This window comes from Ornithodoros turicata, chromosome 8 (genome assembly GCF_037126465.1).
Source record: "Ornithodoros turicata isolate Travis chromosome 8, ASM3712646v1, whole genome shotgun sequence".
Classification (NCBI taxonomy): domain Eukaryota; kingdom Metazoa; phylum Arthropoda; class Arachnida; order Ixodida; family Argasidae; genus Ornithodoros; species Ornithodoros turicata.
In genome coordinates, this window is record NC_088208.1 from 16,875,219 (window position 1) to 16,895,874 (window position 20,656).

At 44.9% G+C, this 20,656-nt stretch overlaps 2 protein-coding genes across 2 annotated transcripts in view; one reads left to right on the forward strand and one right to left on the reverse strand.

Annotated features, from left to right (window-relative positions):
• Positions 1–2,608, forward strand: part of LOC135366547 (protein Wnt-11b-2-like) — a 36,710-nt gene extending 34,102 nt beyond the window's left edge. Inside the window, exon 5 of the mRNA XM_064599283.1 lies at positions 865–2,608. Within this exon, the coding sequence (XP_064455353.1) occupies positions 865–1,039 (175 nt within the window). The 3' untranslated portion in view covers positions 1,040–2,608. The remainder of the gene's footprint in view (positions 1–864) is intronic.
• A 6,198-nt stretch (positions 2,609–8,806) lies between these two features.
• Positions 8,807–20,536, reverse strand: LOC135366549 (golgin-45-like). The gene is made up of 7 exons (XM_064599290.1): positions 20,462–20,536; positions 20,009–20,080; positions 16,290–16,780; positions 13,076–13,275; positions 11,500–11,628; positions 9,752–10,007; positions 8,807–9,046 (listed from the first exon to the last, which is right to left on the reverse strand). The coding sequence occupies exons 2-7, from the start codon at positions 20,031–20,033 to the stop codon at positions 8,888–8,890; spliced, it is 1,260 nt and encodes a 419-aa protein (XP_064455360.1). The 5' UTR covers positions 20,034–20,080; positions 20,462–20,536; the 3' UTR covers positions 8,807–8,887.
• Between the last annotated feature and the right edge of the window lie 120 nt (positions 20,537–20,656).

The following is a 20,656-nucleotide window of genomic DNA, read 5'->3' on the forward strand; positions in this document are numbered from 1 at the left end:
GTTCCACAGATGTTTCATTCTGAGGTTGCTTATCATCATCATTCTACGCGTTTTCATCGGAGCTATCGCTGTCGTCTGCTACGGTAGTCGTTCACACGCTTCTGCGCGTTCAGAATTCAAATTTCCATCGTCCAATCGTGGCGTGCCGATCAGTAGCGCCCCTGGCGGATCGTGCGGACAAGCTCCTCATAGAGTTTTCTGATTGTGACATGGTCGTTATAATCCAGTAGGTCGTGGTTCAAACCCGGCCGATCGAGGAAGGTAGCAACCTCGTGGAAGGGTACAAGCTGCTCACATGCGCCACGCCGTCTTCCGCGAAGGACGAACGTGGTTTGCCGCGTGGTCCACAGACCCGGCCACTGTGGCGTAGCTCATGATCATTGTTATCATTGTTTCGTGACGTAAAGCCCCGAATTATTATGATATAGTCGTTGTACCCTGCACTGGGGGTTTTATCGCTCTTAAATACGTTGTGAATTATACAGATACATGTCAGGGAGGAAAATCTTTCCTCTCTAAGGCTTCCTTGGACTTACGAGGGTATTCGTAGAGTAGTGGATCCATCCCGCAGAAGGCAGTGGAAAAAAACAACAACAACGAAAAAACAAAAGATGTTTAAAGAATATATTGCACACATGCGCCTGATAGTAGCATATCAAAATATGTGGTCCCATTGATCCATCAAGGTCTTGATGGACCACAAAGCCATGCTACATTCATTCTGGTGAAGCTATCGTCCCCAGGCGAGCTGATGGTCCTTGAAGCCATCGCACCTGATGGTCTGATTGGTCCCAAATTACAGGCTCCGTCAGAAACTTGCCTGATGGTTTAGGAGTACCATTATTAAGACAATTTACATTGCAGGAAATGTAACAGCACGGATGCCGGTACGCTGGGATGCGACTCCATGTGTTGCGGGAGAGGGTATACGACCATCCGTAAAAAGGTGTCAGAGCGCTGTCACTGCAGGTACCACTGGTGCTGCTTCGTCGAATGCAAGACCTGCACTTCCTGGATGGAAATCAACGTGTGCAAGTGACATTCCCCGCTGCACTATCCTGGTGACTCTTCTCACAACTACCATCAAGACGTGCAAGACTTACAACCATCGTCTAGTAGCACAAACAAGATCGCGCGTGTGTTTGTTACCAAAAGTGACCACGTGATATGTGACGCGACACGTGAAAATAACAGTCAGGAAAGAATTAAGTTGCAATTATGATGTTGCCGACGAGGTCTCGACGCTCTTTGTGCAATTTTCGCCGAACTTGACTGCAAGTCCTGCGTGTGAGACTGGAAACAGTAAAGTTGATGGTGACGTTAGGTCTCTCCTATCTCCTGTGTGAGACCGCTGTATAAGAAACGTTGTGACATTTCATCACGCTGCGCTAACGAAGAATCTAGATAAATACCAACGTTCCTCCAACTGAAGAAGGTGATCCAACGGTGCACTTCGGATGGTTATCAAAACGCACGGCGTAGTGAAAGTTGGGGATTCTGAGACCGCGCTAGTGAAGGTGGATGTGCACAGGAGGTATTTTGTGACAGTTCAACGGCAGCGTGTACTTACATTTCCTCGCATATTAAGTTAACGATTACGGTGCCTATAACAGCGGCATCTTATAGAGCCATATATCGCATTTACTCGCATAATTGACGCACCCCCAAACTGGAATGTGTTAACTCTTGCCTCAGGCACTACACCGTACGGCGACAGCCATCGTAGCGTAGAGAGGGAGAGAGAGTTTTTCTCGCGTAATCAGCGCACCCCTCTGTGGTTCCATCTTTTTGGGTTAAAAAAATGTGCGTCAATTATGCGAATAAATACGAAAAATTTTCTATTTACTCCTTATTTGTGTGTTTCCTCGCTTCTGTGGCATCTCTATGGACAGAAGGGATATGAACGACCACCGGACGATGCCTGTTTCTTCTTTGCGCGTAACATTCAGTCCACAGACAAGCCTAATATTTTGTTTTTGTCCCTTTACTTTTCATTTCCTTTTAGGAGAATACATTCCATGTGCGTTTGGTCATTCCCAGTATCTGATGCATTAAATGTCAATACGGGTGGAACGCATTTCTATATTTCAATGCATTTTACCTCGCGAACACTTTTTCACGTGCCAGGAACAACTGAGCATGCCACAGTCACGCGAATGTGTTAGATGGTAGGGGCCGCGGTTCTACAATGCCCTTTCCCCGAGCACACATGGGGCTTTTTGTAGAATCATTTCTGGCATGTACACTCTGGACATGATAATGTAAAAGGCGTCATCGTACATAGCAAAATATGTGCCTTGTTTTTCGTTTGCCTACCAAGTGTCTAGGAGCGTGACTATGTAGATTGATACTACATAAAACACATATGTGCAATATGGCATTCCTTTAATGAACTGTTGGCAGAAAAGTGATTTACATTCCCTAAGGCACTTTGTGATTGAGAAATATCTGTTTAACCATGAGACAGAAATTGAAGTGCTGATATACCAAATTGGTGTCAAAGATGTCAAGCTGGTTACAAAGCATGAAAAAAAATTGAAGAAAGGTTACCAATGACGAAAGAGTATTCTTGTACCAATGCTACCCAAAGTAAAAGGCTTGTTCCTATCGAGAATGCTAACACACACTTTGCCTCGAAGCAGATAAATACCTCGTAAACAATTAAAACAAGGAAAAGGAGAAAAGATTGAACTAGGAATGTGTCACGAGCATTAAAGTGGAACCCCGGACACTTTTGCATGTCAGGCGACGGAAGATGGAACGACTCATGTGAAAAGGGTCTTTGAAAAAGCCTCGGAATATGTTTCGGAATAACTTCCAGTATACTGCCAGCAAGAAGATGCCAAGGAACATAAGAGGATGCAAGGAGCTTCACACTTTGTGTATTTTTCCCAGGGGTGGATGGTGAGGACAGGGGGTGGTTTCATTCTCGATGTATGTGGATGGTGCTGGGGAGTGAGGTACACCCAATGTTTAAACTACCACGTTTTTGTTCGTTTTTTTATGGGAGGGGGCGATCACCCCCCCCCCCCCCGATCTGCCACTGCTATTGCTGTTTCTCAAAGCTGAGACCCCCCGGGGGCCACCTGGGGAACTATGACAGGTGCAGCGTTCTCCCAAAGTCCCCATAGAAGTGCACGCACTCTGCTCTGCTGTCAGAGAGTTTCAGAATAGGGTAATTGAGTACCGTACACAGTTTTTGTTCTTGGCGGACCCACTAACAACCCCTTACTTTGTTGATGCCCAAAAGCCACTTGAGTACCCGCCCTAAAACCGAATGTTGCTAAACCGTTTGTTGCTGCCCCGCTGCTGATCTCATGGCCGGAACGCAGCTTGTGGCGGATCGGGTATCGTCCTGACGTTGCGTTTTGGTCCCTGTCTCACGTCTTTGCGTAACACTTTTGCCACCCTGAGGGGAGTTATATTTCGACCAGAAGCAGCACAGTAAACACAGTTTCTTTTTTAAAGAAAAAACAAACAAAAAAAATGTCTGCCACAATAATAAATGGAGTTCCACTTTAAGAATTACTGTAAGAATTGTTGCGCATCACGGTGTAGAAATGATAGAAACAAGCGTAGAAGGCAAACCCAACACCTTGCAGAGAGATCGTACGAACATCCACAAAGGAAAGGTATAACATGTCATACAATGTTGCATTCTGATCGTACATTCACACATATGAGAGGCTGCACACCTCAGAGAACACATTGTCCCGAAAAATGCGATCGGCACACTAAAAACTCCGTTTTTGTACATACAGGTTATTATGTCATACACTGTACATCTCATATGTTCCTTCAGCTCTCCGCTACCAGGGTCAAGCAATCCTGGCGAAAGATTTGGCGGAAATCCGAACACCGTATCTACACCGCTTTTACTCACACCCAAAAACATAGTGCGTAAATTATGCGCGGAAAACAGGTGCTCACCCTACACTACGGCGTCATTTTCCGATGGTGCAGCTACAATCAGGAATATACGAGAAAAGAAAAAAGAAAAGGAAATAGGATTTTTTGGGCCCTAAAGTGCCGGGCGTCAACTACGCGAGGAGAACCGACACTCACCCTATTTTACAGTGACTGTCACTATGCACCCTAAAGTGCCGGGCGTCAATTACGCGAGGAGAACTGACACTCACCCTATTTTACAGTGACTGTCACTATGCACCCTAAAGTGCCGGGCGTCAATTACGCGAGGAGAACCGACACTCACCCCATTTTACAGTGACCGTCACTGTGCACCCTAAAGTGCCGGGCGTCAACTACGCGAGGAGAACCGACACTCACCCTATTTTACAGTGACCGTCACTGTGCACCCTAAAGTGCCGGGCGTCAATTACGCGAGGAGAACCGACACTCACCCCATTTTACAGTGACCGTCACTGTGCACCCTAAAGTGCCGGGCGTCAACTACGCGAGGAGAACCGACACTCACCCTATTTTACAGTGACCGTCACTGTGCACCCTAAAGTGCCGGGTGTCAATTATGCGAGGAGAACCGACACTCACTCCATTTTACAGTGACCGTCACCGTGCAGCAGTGTCGGCAGTGCTGCTGTAGTCAGGGTGCGAAATATGAGGGAAAAAAATGCTCAGAGATTTGAAGCGTCTGTGTTGGGGATTGCATTAAGTATCCGAGAGGGTACATCGGTTCAAAGGCTGATCTATACCCTTATGATAGAATGTTTAATCACTCTTGTCACCACTCCAGACGATGTCGGCTTTGAAAAGGAAAGTCTGCCGCCGTGATGCATGTCCGGCAAAAGTTCGGTTCCGGTTTTCGTTTGCTGCCATATGCTATTTAGATGAGTATTCATGTTGAAAACATGCAGCTTACTGGGATGTGGTATAAGTAGGGTCCTGTGCTTTCAGTTTTACGGTTCTTGAAAATCGGGGGTAGAAATGAGAAGTTAACATATTTTCACGCGTATTAGCCGCGGCTTATGCGCGATTTATTTTTTTCGCGGACGCTCTGCGGCTTATCCGTGGGTGCGGCTTATCCGGGGAATATTTTTCCCTTGTACTTTCCCCATACCCCGGGTTAAACGAAAGCGCCGACAGTGCCTCATGTTTTTCGGAACAGGACCGCCCTGCCAGTGCACGAACAATACCGAACAGAGGCGGGTCCACTCCACATTCGAGTGGACTAACCCGTCAATCCATGAAAAACACGCAACAAGGGCACAATCCGATCTTAGTAGAACACTAGAACTGACCTCCTTTGTTATACATCATGCCGACACCGGAATGCGGACAGGGTTTATGGCCTTCCCTACGGTCTCCTTTGTCGGCAGACCCACAGGAAGGGTTCAATACACCTGACATCGGGATAAAACGTGGTCAGCTAAGCGTCAGTTCTCATTTGACGAGAGCAGCAGCATTCGTGGACACGGGCACGGCAGTTAGAGGTGAGGCATGGCTCCAACGCTGAGGCACAGGCACGACAGCGGCTTCAAAGTAAAAGTCGTCGACTTCGCAGACAAGTACGGGAACAGGGCAGCTGGCAGGGAGTACGGCGCTGACGAGCATTGAGCGTCTCTGTTGATTTTGTATGTGCATCACTGGTTTAGCGCACAAAGCAGTCGCGTCGTATTACCCGCGGCTTATCTGCGAGTGCGGCTTATCTGCAAAAACATTTTCAAAATGTATCTAAAAACGAGTCCTGCGGCTTATCTGCGGTGCGGCTAATACGCGTGAAAATACGGTATTTCAGTGGATGCACGATGGGGTAAAATCGGGCACTATATAGGGTGAAAAATAAAGAAAAGGAGTACTTCTCACGTTTTACGTGAACACGAGATGCGGAAAATAGCATCCTCTAGTGCTGGTATTGGTGGCGGAATTTGTACTTCGCCAAGGTAGTCTTTGGGTTTTACCGTAAGTGCCGACGATGCAAATCAAATCGACGGGTAAAAACAGGTTTTTCCCTGAAACACAGGGCCCCAAGTATACGTAATATCCACATAATACAAGGACCAGTGGCATAGCCAAAAAATATCTCAGCAGGAGTTCTATGGGGATTTTACATGGGAGAGGAGGATTTCACCCTCATTTCCCCCTCCCAAAGAGGGGAGGGGTGGGTTTGTACACTCAAACCACCCCACACCTGGAAACACGACTGACAGTAACTTAGAAGCACAGCATGAACGGTGAATATAATGAAGGTGAAGGCCTGAACCCGCATCATGGCAGCAAATCCACAAGCAACAGTGGCGCCCCCTCCCCTACAAGTAACGTAACGTAACGTGAGTACACCCCTATTCAGTAACTCAGCCTCCAAGATGGTCAGACAACTGAAGGTCTTACGTTGTGAAATGGCGACGATTACAAGGTAGGTATGATATGAAAAGTATACTACAATAGCGTCAACAATTTAGATATCAAACAGGGGAGGGAGTTGGGATTTCAAACCTGGCACATGTTTCTATCCGTGCAACCTTCCACTGCACTGCCTCTTACATAACTGTTGTGTGATCAAATTTGTTTCTGATAATCTCTCATTATCTTGTGTTATTTGAGTGCTCCTCTTGTAACATCACAAATAACAGATAATTCTGCTTTTTTAATGAAGTTTCTTAAGAAATAGTTGAAGCACGGAACCTGTGTTCGGACCACGACCTACTAGATTATAACGACCATGTCATAGGCACCCCTTCCCAGCACCGCATTTGGAAGCTAGTGGTGGCGCTACTCATCGGCCCGGTTATTGCTTCCTCAATTTCTACAATACTTTGTACTTCAGTTTACCTTAGTATTTTTGCACAAGCGGTGGATGTCCCAAGAGAGATGCTTCTTTCTGAAGTTGACTATCGACACCATTCTATGCGTCTTCATAGGAGCAGTTGCTGTCGTCTGCTACGGTAGTCGCACATCCGCTTCTGCGCGTTCAAAATTCGAAGTTCCATTGTCCAATCATGATTAGGGCCTGACTTTTTAGGGTTAAACCCGTATCCGCCCGATATTTACCCCCCGAACGAAATCTGTAAAATTCCGGTTTAACCCGAATCTACCCGAAAACATCCGGGTCGCGTGGCACACTCATAAGCGTGCATTAAAATAAAGTTTGATAACATTAGTTCCATGTTAAGACAAATTTTTATTAAACAAAAAAAAAAAATCACCCGAATACACCCGAATTCCTGACGACAGAATATGCCGTAACGGGATTTAACCCGAATACACCCGAATTTTCAAATGAAAAATATCACCCGATATTTACCCCCCGAATTTGGCCAAAAATAAAACCCGAAAAAGTCAGGCCCTAATTATAACGACCATGCGATAGGCACCCCTTCCCAGCACCGCATTTGGAAGCTAGTGGTGGCGCTACTCATCGGCCCGGTTATTGCTTCCTCAATTTCTGCAACACTTTGTACTTCAGTTTACCTTAGTATTTTTGCACAAGCGGTGGATGTCCCAAGAGAGATGCTTCTTTCTGAAGTTGATTATCGACACCATTCTATGCGTCTTCATAGGAGCAGTTGCTGTCGTCTGCTACGGTAGTCGTAGCAGACGACAAAAAAAAACGCTTCTGCGTTCAAAATTCAAAGTTCCATTGTCCAATCATGATGTAGATCTCGCGGGCCGATGCGTAGCTCCCCTAGCGGATTGTGCGGGCGGGCTCCTCATAGGGGTTCCCGATTATGACATGGTTGCTATAATCTAGTAGGTCATGGTACGGACAGCGTAAAATTTCACACGCATCAAGCTGTATACGCATCTCGTTATAACATACGCTGTACACCTTACCGTACATACTATTGTTGGCGTACCGTCCTTAGATGCGACCGCTCTTGGCCCCGTGTAGTACTGACGCTTCGTACAAACGTCTTAACCAGATGTAAAATGTTTTGAACACTACAATGCGAATCTATTGTGTGTTGTTCATGTACTTTGAGCAATGTCAACAAGATACCTACACACATGCTTATGTGACCCATACTACACTCTCAAAAATGAACTTCACCACATAGCACGTTCCTAGCCAACCAAAGTCCCGGGTGATATCGTTCCCTTCCTTGATTTATTGAAAACGGGAGGCGTACGCCTTTTTGTGACACTTATGCAGAAATGTTAATTGTCACAAAATGGCGTACGCCCCCCGTTTTCCACAAATCATGTGAGAGAACGATGTCACTCGAGATGATGGTTGGCTTGGAGCGTGCTATGTGGTGAAGTTCATTTTTAAGAGTGTATGGCTTACCAAAGAGAGAAGTTGTAACAAGGGGTAAGTGAAAGTTATGGAAACTGAAACCTGTATTGTACGAGTTTCAGACTATGACAATTTATGCATCCCACTCACCAGCATGTAACCAGTGCTTGTCTCCCTAAAGGGGACATCAACATGTGTTAACATCAAGGTGATACGCCGTGTGAGGTAATTATGCAACACCTCGCTTTTGCGATACGACCATGCAGATCACAACACAAAATATATGCACAATTAAAAAAAATAAAAAAAAATATACAAGGTACAAAACTCAGCTGCTCCTTAAATTACCAAATATGTCCGAAGAGCTATCGATAAAGTTGTCTGCAGAAGGTACGTTACTTCTTCACGTAAACATGTTTACAATTAGGCTGCGTAATTGTTATCATTTTTCAGTGCTGTTTTTGTCACAGCACTGCAACTAATGAAGCATTAATTTTGCCTCTGTTGAAGGATAACTTCGAAACACAGTAAAACGATGTAATTGGCTCCAGCAGCAAACGTAGATATCTCAGCATAAAATCAATCATCTCCACTAATAATCGCGAAATCACAATAAATATCAGCCACGCGAGATGCACTACAATGTGTAGGGTATAAAAAACTATAAATTACTATTGTATTATCGCAACCGTCATAGAGACAATAAAAATTACAACCTGGAGGGCGAAACTGTCGTCAAACAATTTCGAGCTTGTGCCCCGAACAGTGACGGCAACAGGCTATGACAGAATAATCGTGCAACGGTTTGCCGTTGATGTGACACTTCTTCGACATGATGCTGGATGATAGGGTGTCTTCAATCGTGGATGAAGCTGCAAATGATGACTTCAGGTCCTGCGCGAAGAAAGAGTGGGAACCGAGGGATGGTACAGTATTCTGGAGGAGCATTCCGTCACGCACGTATACTGTGGGTTTTATGTTTTTCAAAAATCGGGGTGTAGAAATCGGTAGTTATTTCCGGAGCTGCAAAATTGGGTTACAGGGGCAATAAACGGGTATATGAGGTGAACTTTTTTTTATATGCATTGTGATATGTTGCCGACGGTGATCGTTTAAAAAAAAATTGTTGTCACAAAAAAAAGTAAATAGTGGCAAGTGCCGGTCCGACATTACTCTATACTCAGAGTAGTAAAGTCTAAATTGGACTTTACATCCTGCATCATCCAGAAGCTTTTACCAATTCTACAAATTATTCAACCATTCCACATTTCACAAACCCTGCTCAACTTCTGCACATAAGAAATAGCATGCCTTGACCCCGTGCCTTTCAGACTTCTACGCTTCTCCATGTTCATTCAAGTGCAACTTGCACATTCTTTCTGACACATTAACAAACAAACAAACAAGCTCGTTTGTTCATTCGATCGATTGTTCGTTCATTAATTGATTCATTCGTTCATAGACTCATTCATTCGTTCGTTCATTCATTAATTGATTCATTCGTTCATTGACTCATTCATTCGTTCGTTCATTGATTTGTTCATTAATTGATCCATTTATTGATTGATTGATGAATGGCAACACGAGAGACCTCATTACCTCAAAAGCCTGTTCCGCTCGACACGCAAACCTCTCTGCAGGCGTCTTGGTGACGTGTGGGCACGCTGGCAATTTTAGATTGCTTCCTCCGTGCACCCTGTGGTAGAGCGCACGAGCCATTTGCTGAGTGGCAGCAGCAATTTGGAGCAGGTCCCTGGGCTGAGTGTTGTCTGGTGAAGTTGTACCAGTCGAGATTTTTGCGGAGTTGTCGTTGTGGACGTCTGAGAGCAACGTGCCTTGAAGCTTCATGAGAATTCTGGGAACAGTGGACGTGTTTGAGCATGCGAGCATATTTGAAATCTGGACAGGTTGCCAGTGCATCTGAAAACTGTGAAATTCCCAGCGCCGAGAATATAAAAGACGAAGAACCACTCTTATCTGCGTCCTCTTTTCCCCCTCCTTTCTTTCACGTATTTCATGTTGATCTTTTTTCACGGGTTCTCTTCTTTACATTGTACCAATCAATGGAAACCTCTCAATTTTTCCCTGATAGATATGTTGAAGGTTTACTGACATGCTTGCAAACCATTTCATTTCCATGGCTTCCTGAAACAACAGAATTCTTTCGGCTTTCAGTACTTGCGTATGTCGTCTGTGGAGCAGTGGGGCTGTTGCACTTCAATTCATTTGCTGTAAATGTATTTTGATATGCGATGTATGAATTTTCGCAAATTTTGCGACCGCTAAAAAATCGCGAAAAATCCACTCCTGAACGCAGCTTTACATTGATCCCACTGAAGGAAGTACACTTGGAATCGCGAAATTAAATGTTCGAGAATAACTTCTCAAATGCGATTCGCGAAGATTACTGCATCGTGAATAAAAATATGTATATGTACAACGTGTATTTGACCACATATAATGAGAGGTTTTTTGTACCTCGAAAATGAGCCCTTAAAGCAAAGGCTTCTCGCCCTCTGCATCTGCTATCTGCCATTCCCAGCACAGCAGTGATTCACCTACAGCAGCGTGTCACGTGATAAAGCGAGTAGTGGGACAGACAGAAATGAAAGTGCGTTGCTCTTTCACGTGCGTTAGTGCATGTTCTTGAAAATGCCACCGACACGTACGTGCAGTCTACAGCGAGTGGTCATGCATGACATTTTTGCACATACACACATGAACCAGAACTCCCTTTGTACAGTGGAAGTCATAAAGCAAACCTGTACACACATGACTAAGACTCCCTTTGTACAGTGGAAGTCATAAAGCAAACCTGTACACACATGACTAAGACTCCCTTTGTACAGTGGAAGTCATAAAGCAAACCTGTACACACATGACTAAGACTCCCTTTGTACAGTGGAAGTCATAAAGCAAACCTGTACACACATGACTAAGACTCCCTTTGTACAGTGCAAGTCATAAAGCAAACCTGTACACACATGACTAAGACTCCCTTTGTACAGTGCAAGTCATAAAGCAAACCTGTACACACATGACTAAGACTCCCTTTGTACAGTGGAAGTCATAAAGCAAACCTGTACACACATGACTAAGACTCCCTTTGTACAGTGGAAGTCATAAAGCAAACCTGTACACACATGACTAAGACTCCCTTTGTACAGTGCAAGTCATAAAGCAAACCTGTACACACATGACTAAGACTCCCTTTGTGCAGCACAACCCATAAAGCAAACCTGTCCAGGGTGGCTGCAGGGCACCTGCCCAACAGCAGACGAAAAGCCTGGGTACACATGCATTCGTCTCTTTGCAGTTTCAAGTATGCCTCAATGATTGGCACGTACCTGTAAGTGGTAAGGACGTTTGTTTCTAGATGCTGGTGTTCGTTTGTGAGCCACTGCAGGGATTCCTGGAAGTCCTCACATTGATGGGTTAACCTTGATTTCCAATTGGCCAGTTCGTCAATCACCAAGCTGCCAAAATGAGACATGAAAAGAACTGTAAACCTTGCACTTGACTCTGGTGGACACTTCCAAAGAACCTTTCAACACTCCATCAGAACCCATAGCTAACGGAACCCATACCTTCGAAATAAGTTAGAAAAGGGTTGTGCAAATAGTAAAAACGTCAGATATGAATTGAATACGAATATTGCAAATATTTGACTTCGAATATCGAATTGAATAATGACTTCAAGCAACCATCCCGTCACCGGCTATTTGAGTGTCAGGTGATCCCCCCGTGCGGCGCCTTCACCAACTGGCAGTCTGGATGTTCACATGTTGCATAATTAGAGCCTGAAGTTTTCGGGAAATATTTTTTCCTACATTTGGGGTGTAAAAATCAGGTAAATAAACATGTGCACTATATTCATGCAAATTCGGGTGAAAAAACCTTCCAGTACGCTAAATTTGGGGAGAAATGTGGCTCAGTTACTCAAACTAACTGTAGCGGTTTGGTACAAACGGTGATGTAACTGCATTTTTCTGCCAAACAAGTAAGTTAGTGCATTCCTACAGACATCCCAGTGAGGGCAATTTGCCGGGTAAAAATCGGGTTTCACCCTAAAGAGGCAACCTTCAATTCGGGGTGCGAATTCGGGGAAGAATCGGGTAAAACCCTAAAACTTCAGGCTCTACGCATAATGCACATCCAGCCTTCGGCTGGCATGTCATGGGCATTGAAAGTGATACGTTGTTTAGGAGCAGCATCTGAGCATCTCAATCAGATGAAGAGAGGTGACTTACGTGATCACAACACAAACCCATGCACAATAACCAATGGCGAAATTAAGCCGACAACCGATACCGATTGCACACAAGCACGCAACCCGCTGTTGCAGAGTTTTGTGTTCTGTATCGTACAAGTTTTATTCATGCACCGATGCGCTCTATATGGATTTCTCACATAAATTTTCAGCCATCTATTGCGTGGGTTTCGCTAGTGGAGGCTCGTTCCCATGCGCGGATCTGGACAACGCACATCCTGCGGGACTGGCGAGAAGCCGTCGAGAAATCGTTTGCGGAAGAGCTTGATGAGCTTGCGCGAGACTGACGTCACGAGCGCGGAAAGCTCGAATATTCGAAGGTATTCAGTTTATACGAAAGCCACGAATGTGAAATCGATGAATGAAATCAAACTTTTAAGAAAAAAATCCCTCATTGACAGCTACTTGAAAGATGACAAATATTTTATTAGTGCCTAAAATTTTGGATATCTGACACCTCCTTTATATCTGGCTCTATATTTCGCATCTAGTGAAACCTAACCGATGTGCCACACAAGCAAGTTTAACAAAAAATCAGTACGAAGGGTCAGACGGGAACAGTGATCCACTAAAGATCGGCACCTGATCGGCGTCTGTTCACATAAAAAGTGTGACTTTCACGAATGTTAACCCGTTTACTCGAATTACTGTACCTGCTTGCAAGGAACTTTGTCCGCCAGACATCACACTGAATAGAGAGGCGGTCCAGCTCTTCCATTCCTTCTTCGAGTTTTGCTGAATAGAAGCTAATGTCGTCAGCAAGTTTAGCTTTGTCCTCACTGAGGAACTGCACCCTAGCTTGCACATCTTCTCCCAATGATGCAACGAGGAGCTTCTTAAGCTCACTGTTCACCTGCAGAGTAAATGTTGCAGCAGCACGTAAGTAGAACTCTCGTGTACGGAATCAGTGGTGCTGCTAGTCATGCTAGATTTCTGGTGACTATGCAGCCACTACACTGTATAAGTGTCCCACCAATCACACTGGGGTAAAGAATGATGCGATGATATGCAAAGGTTCAGGTTCAGGTTCAGGTTCAGGGCAGGTATCCTGAGGACACCATAGGTGCAAAAACTGTGCAGCTAGCCTAGTGTAGAGCAATTATGTCTGTGGTTGCCCTGGAGGTGTTGTTTACTTCACATTTCATGTCACAAGATTTTCCTGCTGAGTGGTGTTGTCGTCACGGTTTCCGTGCAAGAACAGAGAGGCCAACAGACGGCGCCGATGTCCATGCTGGTTACAACATTACAAGCCTTTAAACTGAAATGCCTCGAGAGTTTCCCTAGTTCGTTTAAACAGGTTTAATAACAATAAGTAATTTGTCTCAAACGCATCACTTAGTACTTCCCTATCACGTGGTACCTGCCCGTTAATCTGGGGCGTCCCAAATTGACGCCTGTGAATGCAGACGTCTGTAGACGAATGTAGACGTCTGTGAATGCAGAGATCGTGGAGCTGTCAATCATAGAAATTCATTAATGTGCAAAGTATGAAGAGCTGAGACGTAATGGCTTGTTTGTGTGTGTGCGTGTCGTCACGAAACAGAGTTCTACAAGGTGGCTATTTTACAACAATTTTACTATTTTGCTACTGGCTATTTTATTCATAAAATCATGGTGGTTGTATTTCACTTTACAGTCCCTTTAGAGTGCACAGTGAAATCAATGATCAATCAATTTCCAGGTCTATCAATTATGATCCAGATCATAATTGATAGACCTCATAATAGACCTCATGAGATCATAATTGATCATAATTGATTGATTGATTCCAGATCAATCAATTATGCATATCTTGTTCATAACCAATTGTGTCCGTGTCTTCTATGCTGCGTATTAGAAAACCATGAACGTGTTCCAACTACCCCGCTTTGTCCCGCTAATCAATCGATTTCCCCAATTCTGAAAGTAGACAAGTGTTTCATCCACTCATCTCAATTTCCGTTTAATTAGCTTCACAGTTTAATCAGCTTCAGTAAGCACGCAAGGATCCAGTCTGTACATATCAGTTAAGCAAAAATAAAGTAGCGCGACACATCCTACACACAGCTGCACACTGCTGTGCTGCACACTGCACACAGCTGCACAGTGCTGTGGCTCATAAATTATGCATTCAAGCCTCCTTGTTCTGCTGACCCAAATAGATACTTGAACTATAACAGTACTTTTCCGTCTACACAGGCTCTAGTGATCCATGTAGTTATAATGTTTGTGTAATGCAATACAAGACACTGCGCTCACTCACATAATTAGCACCAGAGCATCGAACGGAACCGGAACCGAAACCCGGAATTAACCGGAATTTTTAGCTGGAACTGACCCGGAACTGAATGGTAATTGCTAGCGCCATCTTGGAGCTGAACCGGAACCTAACCGATCGCTTCTGGGGTGTCTCTCCAACGGAGGAATACGACGCTCCAGTGTTCCGTAAACTTTTGTCCCAAGCTGTACATTGTCAGCCATGCTGCTGACATGTAATTCAGTGCTACTAAAATATGCAAGAAAAGAAGTACAACCTCTATATAGTGAAGATATGGGCATAGAAAAGTGAACCAGAAGTCCCGATGTGTTGAAATCTAAACCGAGAACTACTGCTACAGTGAAGCTTTTTTTTTTTGTGGTCTGACCAACTTCACAGAGAGGTTCTACTTACCAGCATTTGGCCACCCAAGTTAAGGGCGAGTTAAATGATGCACCAGTGCATTAATAGAGCATGAAGTTTTCGGGAAATATTTTTTTCTAAATTCGAGGGGGGGTGGGGTTAAAGTGGGTACCGTATTTTCACGCGTATTAGCCGCGGCTTATGCGCGATTTATTTTTTTCGCGGACGCTCTGCGGCTTATCCGTGGGTGCAGCTTATCTGGTGACTATTTTTCCCTGGTACTTTCCCCATACCTTGGGTTAAACGAAAGGGCTTACAGTGCCTCATGGTTTTCGAAACAGGCCCGCCCTGCCAGTGCACGAACAATACCGAACAAGGGCGGGTCCACTACACATTCGAGTGGACTAACCCGTGAATCCACGAAAAACACGCAACAAGGGCACAATCCGATCTTAGTAGAACACTAGAACTGACCTCCTTTGTTATACATCATGCCGACACCGGAAAGTGGACAGGGTTTATGGCCTTCCCCACGGCCTCCTTTGTCGGCAGACCCACAGGAAGGGTTCACACACCCGTCATCGGGATAAAACGTGGTCAGCTAAGCGTCAGTTCTCATTTGACGAGAGCAGCAGCATTCGTGGACACGGGCACGGCAGTTAGAGGTGAGGCATGGCTCCAACGCTGAGGCACAACCACGACAACGGCTTCAAACTTAAAGTCGTCGACTTCGCGGACAAGTACGGGAACAGGGCAGCTGGCAAGGAGTACGGCGCTGACAAGCGTTGAGCGTCTCTGTTGATTTTGTATGTGCATCACTGGTTTAGCGCACAAAGCAGTCGCGTCGTATTACCCGCGGCTTATCTGCGAGTGCGGCTTATCTGCAAAAACATTTTCAAAATGTGTCTAAAAACGAGTCCTGCGGCTTATCTGCGGTGCGGCTTATACGCGTGAAATTACGGTAAATAGACGTGCTCTAAATACATGCAAATTGGGATGGAAAAACTTCCCGTATGGTAAATTTGAGGAGAAATTTGGCTCAGTTACTCAAACTAACTGTACTGGTTTGGTACAAATGGTGCTGTAACTGAATCTGCTGCCAAACAAGTTAGTGTGCGTTCTTACAGACGTCCCAGTGGGGTCAATTTGCCGGGTAAAAATCGGGTTTCACCCCTAAGAGGCAAACTTTAATTTGGGGCGCAAATTCGGGGAAGAATCGGGTTGAACCAGCTCTATGCATTAACTATACGAGTCAATACTACGCTCACCTGCAGTTGCACTCTCAGCTGATTTTCCACGTCCTCTTTCTCCTTCTGGAGCGCTTCCACCCTCTTCTCCACGAGGCCGAGGCGACCTTGCCAGTCTTCACCGCCGTCGTCTTTTCCCACCATGCCCTCCGGCACCTCCCTCACCACCGAAATCACGGGGCAGGCGTCGCCGTTGCCTTTCTTTTTTCTTACTTCGGCCTGCAGCGGGAACGGAATCTCCAGCGTGGCCAACTTTGTGGCGAGTTTCTTCTCCGCCGTCGAAAGCGTCCGAGTCGGCAAGATGGGGGCCACCGCGGCCTTGTACGGCTCGTACGGGACAAACTTGGGTTCGCGCCGTTTCGTCGGCCTGGGGAGGTCGAAACTGCTGCCAATGTCATTGGCAGTGGTGTGACAGCTGGTGGCGCCAAGGCGGCTGGGGATGGTCCCCTGGTGGTCCAAAGATTCCATGCCGTCGCCGGCTGAACGTGGTGCTGGTTGAAGCTGGGTCCACTCTGAGGAAAAACACAATCGAGGGAGGGGGGTTGAAGATACGCCACTGGCCGAAGTTCGCGTCTTCGGAGTCGTACCACACTTATGGGCCGATTAGACCACAGGCCGATTAGACCACCCATGTAAGGTTGAACCAATCACTTGTCACACTTCCCACTTTTTGTATTCTTTTTTTCCACATACGATTGACGATTGGAATGACCTTCCTCAGTCCTTAGTCACCTCGCCTAACCATCAAACTTTCCGTAGAAACTTGGCATCATATCTACACGTTTAGTGAGAAAGCATTATTTCATCTCTTGTATGTGTGTGAATTTTGTTATTACCTTAACTATTTTGTGCAGTGTTTGTGCTGTTTTATGTACTAATGTTGCATATATTGTACGTATCCCCCTCTTGTATCGCCCTAAGGGCTCTTTGAGGTATTTACATAAATAAATAAATAAAAATGGGATTTCGATCTACGTGTGTTGCACTCTACTCTCCCGCGATATCGTTCCTCTATGAGATGTGGAAGTATCACCAAATTAATCTCTACTCTAAGAGTATTACAACCACGACCTACTACAGATTTAGTCTAACAAACGTTACACATTTCGATCGCATCGTAAAAATAGAAGACGGGGTTTAGCCTACCCCCAAACTTTGAAGTCCGATAGCCATTTTGTCTTAAGTTTCATTGCAATTTTTTGTAAGCAGTATGGTCATGTAGAAACAAGATTAAAAATCAAGCAAAAGCTCACGCCGAACACGCCGACATGAGATTGACCCTCGTGCAAGAAGTTGCGCTTTTAGTTAAACGTAGTGCAGTCAACGACGAGGTTTGGCCGAGGCAGACCACACTTAGGGACGACACAAACAAGTAAGCCTCGTACGCCCGGAAATCAACGAATGCAACAACTCAGGGAAAAGAGGCGCTGACGCCAGGAATCGAACCTGGGTCTTCTGATTTCCGGTCAGATGGAAATTTGATGCGAAAATAGATTTCGTATGTGTAGTGGCAGCGTATCTGACCGGAAATCAGAAGACCCAGGTTCGATTCCTGGCGTCAGCGCCTCTTTTCCCCGAGTTGTTGCATTCGTAGTGCAGTCGTTCGGCAGATTACGAGAACAGAGGCGGTACCGTTGTCAAGGTAAGCTGTCAGGCTCTGGCGTCGACGACTTCAGCAACACCGAACCAACGGTCACGTCTGCTATGGCTCAAGCGGGACCACAAACGGCTCTTCAATTCTTTGAGGACAACGAGCGGAAGGCTTCACGTGTTGCCGACATTTTGCTAACGTGCAGCAAATTATACCTTCAAGCCAGTCTCGGGAAGTAATTTAGATACAAGTAACTAGTTACAAAATATGTAACTATTGGCTATAACTAGTGACCGCTACGGGAAATGTAACTTTTAACTGTACCTAGGTACTTTTATGGGCAACTAGTTACAGTAACTAGTAACTGCTTTTCGAAATCGCAGATTTTTCATTTCGGAGCCACCTCGCATGACACTTCATTTGTCTTCTCTTTTCCTTTTTCTCTTTCTAACGACCTTTTGACCGCCTCTGCGGTTATGCTGTAGTACCTCATTGTCAAAACAATAAGGACTGCCATCTTTGAAGAATATAAATGTGGCACAGCCTAGGCTGCCACGGAAAAGAAGCATGTGTCATATGACCGCCTTGAGTTTCTACACGCGAAAGAAACAACGAAAATCAGGACGGGACAAAGAAGAACTGTACAGGAGGCCGAGACATTCGAGAGATGGAAAGAAGGCAGCCGCAGAACCCGAGCTGCCCAGAATGATCTCCCAATTATAAGACGAAGATTCGTTAAGATATAACACCGGCATTCCCTCCAGCGCCCCAGTTGAGCGGCTTTTCAGCGTGGGCCAGGTTATTTTCGCAATTAAGAGTGACGGGAACTTCGAGCAGCAGCTGCTCCTTAAGTGCATTATGTACAGATAATATGTGTAATAAAAGTAACTCCGCGATAAAACTTGATACGTCATCTTCATTACTAAATTTTCTAAAAGTAACTGTAATTTATAATTGTAACTATAGTAACTGTAACTTAACTAGTTACTAGTTTCGCGATGTAACTGTAGCTATAAACTTAACTACTTTTTGGCTCGGTTCATTGTAACTATAACCAGTTACTTTTCAAAGTAACTTTTCCAGACACTGCTTCAAACAGGCACAAATTCAGGAATGTTTTTTTCAATAAACCTGCAGCATTGTTTTTGTTACTTCCTTGGTATTCGATAATAAGGGCGATTCGCTTTATGGACGATTTAGGTCGAAAGTGTCCATATTAACGAGGCACAACTGTAATGATAAAAAATCTGAATCTGAACAGCGTAGCCGAGAAGCTGGGCCCATTGTCACAAGCTTTGGTGCGCGGAGTGTACCAGATGTGGGAGCCCCGTGGTGACCAGAACCGAAGCCAGAAAGATATGCCCCTCGTTTTCCCTCTCTCAAATGCACTACCAAAGGTACCAGTTTTTTTTTTTTTTTTTTTTTTTTTCGGTTATGGGGTTGGACACACGAACCCCCCACGGCAACACCACCGGAAGTGACCTTGCGAGAACTCTCGCGGTACTACGGAAATGGAGCTGCCAAACATTCAGCACTGCAAATGGAGCAATGCAGCAAAAAGTACAGCGCGCATGCGAAATGAAGCACTGAGGACGCCACGAGGCACGTTTACATATGTACTACGGATGATAGGATCAGGAATCCGTCTGGTACTGTCCAAGGCCATTACACACCTCTAGATCTGACCTCATGCGTGCTTTTGTTGTTGTTGCGATCACCAAACTCAGGAAAATGTGTTTGCGGATTTTTCCTCCGAGATAAAAAAAGTAGTAAGTGGGAGGAAACGGAACCAATGCCTGGAGTGACATGTTGTTTCCTTAATCCATTCCCACTTAATGACATTCGTGCCGATGAAGTGAAATACACAAAAGCAAACTTATGCTGGAATAAAAAAATTAAAAAAAAACACTCACAATCAAGGCTATACAAACACACATGTCCTCAGTTTTTCTTATTTTGTTGCATATTTAAAGGAGGCACTCCCGAGTTATCCACTGGTTTTCAGCACCTACACCATTCGAGCACTTTTCATTTGTTTTTGTTTTTTCTACTTCTTTCAGGATTTTCAATCATTCAAAAACTCGACAGTATTAACAAAACTCCTTGTCAGAGTGGTTGTCAGAGCGGAAATTGAAGTCAGAGTGCTTACCTCTGTGAAGAATTTCTTGGGACATTTCCGCTAGTTCAGGAACAACGGACAGCCAACAACATTCCTCCACAGCTGCGGGAATAATCGTTTACCCCTTCAGTACACCTCTCAAACACAAACCCGAAAATACAAACCATATGGCCCCGCAAAGTTCCTACCAAAGCAGAGAAAACGGATCTCTCCTCACTACATGGACGGTATGCGTCAGAAATCAAAAGTTGGCACAATTTCCGGTTTTCGTGTTTGTACGTGCCAGTTTTAAGATCACTAGGTTGATTGTCGATTACAACACAGACAACGCATAGATATCTGAGTTACGCTTACTTGAAATTGATGCTTTTAACTATGACACTCTCGTAGATCGGAACGGTCGGAAGGCCTACACGCGTTCTGTACTGCCTAAAATTTGTCGTGCTCCTAGTAAATCCATCTTAATTAATTGAGATCATTTACATTCCTTTTCTTTATGGGTCAGCGTCTCCAGCAGCACATCTTTCTTTTTTCTTCTTGTTTTCCACCCATCTCGGCGTTGACGCTAAGCCGTCCACTTCATGTCGCAGTTTCGTACTCAAACTAGACATAAAATGACAACAATCTGTTTATAGTAACTTCTGTGGTACTATTTATTTATAGTTAGGAATTTTGTGT